The following is an 8,964-nucleotide window of genomic DNA, read 5'->3' on the forward strand; positions in this document are numbered from 1 at the left end:
TGCTTAATGATGTTAATAAAAGATTATATTTATTTATTTTTTGAAGTTTGAAAATAAAAATATATTAAAGTTTAAAACAAGATAAATTTTAATTTGGTGTTGAAATTTATATTTAACTCTTAATTAATTAATCGGTGGTTTATATTTAACTCTTCATTAATTAATCAACGGTTTCTATTTAACTCTTAATTGATTAATCAATGGTTAATTAAAGAAGATAGGGGTGAGGGTGTGATTATTGATAGCTCCTGAAACGGCGACAAGATAGTAATTTACTTCTGTTTCTTTTGTCTGCATCCACAGTTCTACACTCAATGCTTTTGGTTTCTCCCTCTTAATCAATCATAACTGCACTCCTACGTGTTTCACCACCTCTTAATTATAGTTTTTAGTTCTTTTGTCTTTTTACATTTTATTTAATTTAGTCCCTTATTTTATAGAAAATTAATTTTATTATTTATATTTTTAAGGTGATTCGTAATAATTTTTTATTATATTCAATTTAACTTTGTTAATATTTAAAATTAATAAAAAAAACTTTGAAGTCGTAAGAAAGAAAAGAAAAAAAAATGGCTGAAGAAAAAAGGTTAATGAATTTAGTTTAAAATATCGTCGAAATTAAAAGATATTTTAAGCTCCTTTAAAAATGTAAAAGATTAAATTAATCTTTTTAACAGGACCAAATTGATTAAAATGAAAATTATAAAAGATCCTTTGTATAGTTTATTCTTTTTAATATTTAATTGACGTTGATTTTAGTTTAAAATTTTCCTATTTTGTTCTTTGTTTATTAACTTTCAAAACTAATATTATTTGTCTTTTTATTTTAAATCCTCTAATTTTAGCTCTTATAGGCTAACGTTTTTTTCTTCCAAACTAAGGATTAATAATATATTTGATATTAAATGTTTAAATAAGCGGAAAAAAAAATGAAATGAGGGAAATTAGTACAAATTAAGAAGTGGTATATGATTATTATTTTTTTAAAGTTGGTAAAATGGTTAAAAAAAGATTTTATTTTTGTCTTGTTTAGTTTTATAAAAAGTAGAACAACATGCATATAAAAAACAAAATTTCTATATTTTCCAAGAAATATAAATTAAAACCATGTTTTAAAAATTAGGAGTAAAACTAAAATTTATATTTTTTAAGAATCAATGATACATTTAATGCTTCAATATTTATTTATTTTTTTGCCTTTTTTGTATTTAAATTTAATTATAAATTGAAATATTGATTTTTTTTGTAAATAAATAAATTTGAAAAATTTTATTTTCTTATTTTTGGAAAAATAAATTCTTCTTCAGGAAAAAAATTAAAATCAAATTTCTCACAAAATAGTTTATTCATTATGATCTATTTATCTCTCTGTCTATATATTGTGAAATAAGGAGATAGGATTAAGTAATACAATTGAAAAGCAATACAATAATGCCATGTATCGAATATTTAAAAAAATAAATAAAATTATTTTTCAGGCGTTTTAGAATATATTGACCTTTGTTTTGATTTTATTATTCTTAATTTTTTTTATTGTGGTCCTGCTATTATAAAAATACTTGAGTTTTGTCCTTGTAATACTTGATTTACAATAAGTGATGATGTTTCGGGTAGAATGTCATGTCATTGACTTGTGATAATTCTCACCTGTTATGTTTAGGGATCGTATCTAAAAATGTAAATTAATGAATGATGAAAGTAAAAATATGTTAATTTATGATACAAAAAATATTTAGTAAGGTCTAATAATGTATACACTAGCCTCGTAGGGGAGAGAGGTTAAAGTCAAAAGCTTTGAGGTCAAACTTCTAATTTAGGAGTAACCAAATGTAGAAAACATTAGAAAAATGTTTGATTCAGATACAGCTATGCGAATGCTATGTGTTAAGGATGATGTGGGATTAACAAGATTAAAAATCTAACTTTATTTTCTGAAAAATAAATTTTTAAAATAATTATATTTAATAAAAAAGATAAAATTGTGGTACCGGTGAGTGGTGAGGGGGGAGTTTTGGATTAAGAATAAATAAGATTATTATGTTAATTAAATAATTATGTTAATTAAATAATGGGTTAGCGACAACAGGTGTTTGGCTTTATCGCCGCTGTCCACTTTTTATTTATTTATTTAGTTATTAATTAATATTTATGATAAAAGATGGGTTCATTTAATTTGTGTGTTGTGTGCAGTATGCACACTCCAAAGCTTTTGTTGCTTTGTGCTTAATGGAAGGGCCTTGAGCTTTTCTCTTTCTCTGTCTCTCCTTTCTTTAGGTTTCACTCTCAATACACTCTCCCTCTTCCTCCTCAACAATCTCTCTTCTTCACTCTCCCAATCTCCATTTTCACAGGTGCGTGCGCCCCTGCTTCACTTTTCTATTCTATTTGTCTTTTCTCTCTTTTAATTTTCATTCTTAATGCCTTTCTTTCCTATTTCGGATAGAATGTGTGTCTTTTCTGGTTTTCTTTCTCTATATTTTTATTTATTTTCAATTTCTCAAATGTTCGTTCACAGCAATCCATGGCTGACTCTGGGTTTGATTGCTTGTTTTTTTTTTTTGGGAAAATGAAATTGTTTTGGAAGGTTCGGTGAGGCTGTGGATCTGATTTAACTGATAAACTCTTTATTTTTTTTTATTTGTATATTTTTATTTTCAATTTCTCTGCTATTCATTTTCCTCCTTTTGTGTGTTTTTGACTCTGATAAAAGTTTGAGCACTGCAGCGTGTATGAATAAAAGTCTCAGCAAAAATAAAATAAGAAAAGGTGGAAAATGATTGGTTGACTACGGTCTTAGTGTACAATTTTTCATTTTTTTTTCCTTTTCATTTATTGAATAGTTCGTCGCTACTAAATGCTACTCAGATTATCAATATGCTTTGTTCGATTTTTTTCGTGGTTTTTTTTTTTTTTGAGATATGCAAATTTTCTTGTCTTTTTCTTTTTCCCTTGTGATGCTATTTCTGTAATGGAGAGGTTATGATGGGGGGTGAGAGGTTGGGTTTTTATTTTTCTGAGTGAGAAGGGGGTCTATATATTTCATTAGTTGACTGTTGTACCTATTTCCCGTTGTTTCCTTTTGTTAATGAAATAACATTTTTTTTTGCCTTTGTATTTCATTTTCTAAATGCTGCCTATAGAAAACCCATTCAAAGTTTTTTTTTTCATTGTACAGATTTTTTTTTAATGAAAGGATGCTTTCAATAACTTTTTTTTTATTCAAAGTAGCTTTTGTTAATGTTGGATTTAAAGTTCTTATCAATTGGATCGAGTTTACAAAATTATATAAATTCAAAATTTAATGGATACTTAATCATTTTACTTTATTTTATTGTGTAATATGCTATTTAAAATATCTGTAAAATTATACAATTTTGATTATGCATCTGCAAATGTCTGATTCATAGAAAATTTTATGTACATGATGATCACAATAGTTTCGCATGGTTTACTGGTTGAATTGATAAAATTTAGTGAGGTAAAAGTTACTGGAAGTGGCATTTTACTATGTTTAACATCAGGTGTAATTCTATATTCGGTGTGTGTTTGTCTATATAATTAATATAAGGACACCTTCAACAACATGTTTTTGGAAATTTATTTCATTTATTAACTTGCGTCTGTTGGAGTTTCATCAATTTTATTTTGATATGCCTTCTACAGTATAAGTGAATGTTTACAAAATGATAACGAGAGCATTAAGATTGTATACCATTTGATTAGGTGACAATGATAGCAATGCTTTTACTAGATCGAGTGCTGAAACCAAATTTTCTTCGTCAGTTTTTCATTGTAATTTTTTGTATGGCATATCTTTCTGGCAGTCTGTCAACTGAACTGTGGTTTGTAATGTTTTTGTTCAATACAGTTCGTAAATTTGGAGTCTGATGTCTCAGCCTCTTTTGGTTACTGAAGATGAAGGGCAGACCACTGTCTCAATGGTAGCGTCTGCATCTTCACCATCGATGGAGTGTTTCACCCCACATGAGGCTAGATTGAAAGAACGCAATTACCTGGGATTGGCAGATTGCTCTTCGGTGGAGAGTTCTGCTGTCCCGAGCTTGTCTGGTGAGAACAAGAACCTGAATTTGAAGGCTACTGAGTTGAGGCTGGGCCTTCCTGGATCCCAGTCACCTGAAAGGGATCCAGATCTTTTCCCATTGACCTCAGCAAAACTTGACGAGAAGCCACTGTTCCCTTTGCTTCCTACAAAGGATGGAATCTTCACATTGTCCCAGAAAACTGTGGTCTCCGGCAACAAAAGAGGTTTTGCTGACACAATGGACACTGAGGTGATAAGTGTTCCTTTTAACTAAGGTTAAATAAATGTTTCATACTACTTCTGAGTCTGATTCTTTACACTCTGTTGTTTGGGGAAGTTTCCTGGAAATGCAGGGTTAAACATGATGCTATCACCTAAAGCTTCTGGGATTCAGCCATCCATAGTGAAAGAAGTACCAAGCAAGGTATTACAGGAACGTTCTTCTGCAGCAAATGGAACTGGTCTTAACCATTCAGGAACTTCTATCAGTGGCAGTGCACCTGCTTCCAAGTAAGGGAAACTTGCTAGATCAATGATCTATACTCTTCGGGAGGATCTTGAAGTTGGAGAAAATACTTCAAAAGGTGTATTCCATATATTTCTAATTATGCTAATTAGTTCATATCTGTGATAGGGCACAAGTTGTTGGTTGGCCTCCTATAAGATCATTTAGGAAAAACTCATTGGCCACCACTTCAAAGAACAATGATGAAGTAGATGGAAAACCAAGTCCAGTCGCACTCTTTGTGAAGGTCAGCATGGATGGTGCTCCCTATCTGAGGAAAGTAGATCTAAGAAATTATACAACATACCAGGAACTGTCTTCTGCCCTTGAGAAGATGTTCAGCTGTTTCACTCTAGGTGATATGTTAGAGACGTTACGGCCATGATTTGCTTAAGCGAATTATTTACTTCTTATTATTCTTGTGATATTTATTGGTCACTTTTTTTTTTTTTCCATTCTAAAAGGTATCTTTTGTATGAGTTTATCATTTATGACATGTGTATAATACCAGGTCAATGTGGTTCCCATGGAGTGCCAGGAAGAGAAATCTTGAGTGAGAGCAAGCTGAAGGATCTCCTGCATGGTTCGGAATATGTACTGACTTATGAAGATAAAGATGGTGACTGGATGCTTGTGGGAGATGTACCATGGGAGTAAGTTTCTGAACCTTTTGTGGCTCTAACAATCTCTGCATTTTCTACTTTTCGTTGTATTGTTTTTATAATTATGGGAGATATGCCCTGGGAGTAAGATTCTGAACCTTGTTTGAGCTATAACAATCTTTGTGTTTTCAACTCCTCGATTTATTCTTCTAGAAAGCTATACCTGTTTCTATAATAATCGGGCAAGGTGCTTTGGCAAGTTTATGAAGTGATAAAATATTCTTGAATCAGTGATATGTGCAATTTGTTGCCAACAACTCCAATTGTTAAGGAATTTTCCACCTGAAAATTTTAGTTTTATAGATTTCTGCTTCCTAGTCAGATACTGTAACACATCTCATATGTTCATTTTTTTTCTCATTTTTTTCTTTAATTACAGTTGTTGACTTTTTGTGGGGTTTTCATCAAACTTAATTATCTAGAGTGATTTATAGTTGATTGACAATAACTGTAATAATATTTTCATTGAAAGTGGATCAAATTTAAGCTCTTCCAATAAAAGTTTGACTTCATTCTAAAATGACTGTTTTCTTTCTATTATGAGACTCAGGTTCCATTTTTTAATGTTCCTCGATTTGTGAAAATTTGGGGCAGGGGTTATCATATTCAGTGCAGAACACAGAGCTTTGAATTTTAATGTATAAGTTTGTTTCATGGTTGCACACTAAGACCTTGGTCATGGTGATTTTCGTGTATTGCCACTCAGTTATGCTTCCTATTGGAATTTGCTAATATTCTCATTCGTACTGGTATCAAGTCTAGCAAATTAGTTCTATTTGTACCGAGAATTTGTAAATTGGAAGAATGATGGAATCGAATAAGTGAATTGTTGTTTTTTCACTTCACTCTAGCTTGCATCCTATGGCTAACTGCAATTTTTCTTTTGTTTGCAGTATGTTCATTGAGACATGCAAAAGGCTAAAAATCATGAAGGGTTCTGATGCCATTGGCTTAGGTATGTATTCTGGGTGATAATTCGTTTTGATAGACTCGGGGCTTCTGTTTTAAATCGAAGGGTAGCTATGCAGGGTTAATAGCCGGTCGTAGATAATGATAATAATACTGGATTTTGTTATTTTCAGACAGTGCTAATTTATGTTTATCCACTAAATGAAAAAGGGTTTAATTCAAGTATAAGCTGGATTGAGTTTGCATGAAACATGTATAACACAAGGAATCCATGATTGAAATACATTATTTATGTATGCAATTGACGACTATGGTTGCCTACAGTTTGTTATTTCCTTGTAAATTGTAACTTAATGAAAAAACCAGCTTCTGTTCAAGGATGCTTAAATGGCTTTTCCTTTTCTTTGCAGCTCCAAGGGCCATGGAAAAGTCCAGGAGCAGGAGCTAGTCGTTGTTGGAAGTGTTGACTGCGTTTTGTCTAGTTTACTGAAGTTGCTGGATATGAGAAAGGTGTGGAAAGAAAACTATGGTATAAACGAGCGAATGCCGGGTTTTGATGTTTAACTGCTATTAAAGATGTTTTCTATTATTAAAAATCCCAGAATAGTGTCTTGTTCTTTTGTTTGTGTTACATTTGTTTCAATATAATACCTTGTGAAGCTACCTTGAATATTAGTAATTGTGGACTCTGTAATCTTTATAGGAACCGTTTGTTTGGATAAGCCGAAAGTATGTTATAAGTTGTTTTCTATGATTTACTATTCCTTAGTTTTTCTTTCTCTTGAAAGGCATATTTTCACGCCTACCTCGTATTCAATCAAATGATTCCTTGGGGACCAGTTTCGCTTCAGAGTAATCTGGTTAAAGATAATTTATGAAATTGAATTAATTTTATTTTGTGACTTTTACTTATTGGTCTATAGGAACACTTCACATGTATACAAGAATTGAGCTAGACTTAGTGGAAAGACGAATTTATAGAAAACTATTTTTTGTCGTTTCTATTTTTGCTTTAAGTGACATTTGTCTTTCAAAAGATTCTTTTTTTTTTTTGTGTACAACTTTTTGGTAGGAGTTTTCTTAAAAGGTTTAGTTATCTCTTTAGCTTGTTAATGTGTTTCGACTTGACAAGGTCTTTTAAGGGGGATTTATGGGAGAAATTCAATAACAAATGAGATTTTATTTTCAATTCAACTTAGATTCATACTTATATTTTTAACAATTTTTCTTGTAAGAGTGAGTTTCCTCGCCTTTATATAAATATCTCGGTGATATTCCTATATTTTTATCACAACAATGAGATATATTTATTCAATATTGTTTTTATCGCAAATAGACTTATTCTATATTGCTTTTATCTCATTTATTTTCCATTAAAGGGGACATTCATATTAGTTTTATATTAGTTTATCTCGTTCGAATTTTGTGATTAAAATTAGACTTTATGCAATAGAAAAGAGAATTTAGCAAGTTGTATTAGTAGTTATGGCTTGACTTGTCTACTCCATGGGAGAGATAGGTAATACGAAATAATCTATTGGTTGGGCTTAGGATGTCAACAGACATCCCTTACTCTACCAGCTGTATAAATATTTATCCCATATTTGTATCTATATTCGTGCGGTATCCGTTATGTGTGTATTTGTATATTTTTTTAATATTCATGAGTACTTGTAGGTATTTATAAAAAAAAAATTAATATATAAAAACAAATTTTAACAATAAATTCAAATAAAAATGCAGTGCATAACATTTATAAATTTTAAACAAAGTGCAAATAATACATTTAAATAATGTTGAATGACCTTCTATAAATAAAGGGAGATTTTTTAGTACCAATTGATGAAAAATAACCCATTCATAATCAATGTGTTAATATTTTAATCATTTTTTAAATTTTTTTAATTTAAGTTAGAGTATAGCGGGTACGGATATCCACGAGTATAGATACTATAATATCCGTATATGTACCGTTAACATGCAAGTATAAAAAATACTCGTATCTGTTACTCGTGAGTATCTATTTTCAATATTCATTTTCTACACATTACGAGTTTTATCCGTAAATACCTACGGATACAGATTTTTTTGACATCTCTCGTTGGGCTTAAGACAAGCTAGCACTTTCAAAGGAAGTAGGATTAAAATTATATTCATGTATCCTTAAGTTATTCTGCAAAGTTTATGGTGATGTAATGCAAAATACAAAGGTTTGGTATGAGATCTTATTACATAGATCATATATTATATGTAGGTCGAAGCATTCATGCTTCGTTTAATTAAAATTCTTTACCGAAAAAAAAAAACGAAAACGAGATAATCTACTGGATCATTTATATTTTGTTTAATTAAAAATTAAAATAAAATTAATTTGAAAGATTAAATTTTTAATGTTATAATTCAAATATTAAAAAAACTTAAAAATTAAATTATAATTGAGTAACTTAATATATAAAAATAATAATCATTTTTTTAACCTTTTCAATTAGATATTAATTAATTGGCTTAAATAGTAGTTTGATCATAGATTTCGTTCGGTTTGTTAAATGTGGTTCTACTTTTGATTTTTTTTTCAATTTGATCTTAATATTGGTAAATTTTTTTCAATTTGGTCCTTTTTGCTAACACCGTTAAAATAGTTAACGGATGTAAACAGTAACCGTCACGTGTCATTTTTGTGATTTTTTTAATTTTTTTAATTTTTTTAAATCTTTTTAAAATTTAATTTTTTTAATTAAAAAAAAATTCACGTGTCAAGCTAATATCATGTCACCTGTCAAAATCATATTTTTATATTCAATTTGGTCCTAATATTCGTTATTTGTTTTCAATTTGGTCCTAGTTTT

At 29.8% G+C, this 8,964-nt stretch overlaps 1 protein-coding gene across 1 annotated transcript; it reads left to right on the forward strand.

Moving 5' to 3' along the window:
- Window positions 1-2,186: 2,186 nt before the first annotated feature.
- LOC114179370 (auxin-responsive protein IAA8-like) lies at window positions 2,187-6,876 on the forward strand. The gene is made up of 7 exons (XM_028065695.2): window positions 2,187-2,351; window positions 3,869-4,292; window positions 4,380-4,552; window positions 4,677-4,903; window positions 5,059-5,200; window positions 6,103-6,164; window positions 6,529-6,876. Exons 2-7 carry the CDS (start codon window positions 3,888-3,890, stop codon window positions 6,564-6,566), a joined length of 1,047 nt encoding a protein of 348 aa, XP_027921496.1. The 5' UTR covers window positions 2,187-2,351; window positions 3,869-3,887; the 3' UTR covers window positions 6,567-6,876.
- The last annotated feature ends 2,088 nt before the right edge of the window (window positions 6,877-8,964 follow it).

This window comes from Vigna unguiculata, chromosome 3 (assembly GCF_037176805.1).
Source record: "Vigna unguiculata cultivar grain cowpea cultivar isolate G323 ecotype 2 chromosome 3, ASM3717680v1, whole genome shotgun sequence".
NCBI classification, from domain to species: Eukaryota; Viridiplantae; Streptophyta; class Magnoliopsida; order Fabales; family Fabaceae; genus Vigna; species Vigna unguiculata.

Bases quoted from the DNA above. Each gene is read 5' to 3' on its own strand.
- LOC114179370 (XM_028065695.2), top strand. From the start codon at position 3,888: ATGTCTCAGCCTCTTTTGGTTACTGAAGATGAAGGGCAGACCACTGTC. The intron at 4,553-4,676 runs GTAAGGGAAACT...TATCTGTGATAG, and splicing joins GGCAGTGCACCTGCTTCCAA to GGCACAAGTTGTTGGTTGGC. The intron at 5,201-6,102 runs GTAAGTTTCTGA...TTTTGTTTGCAG, and splicing joins GTGGGAGATGTACCATGGGA to TATGTTCATTGAGACATGCA.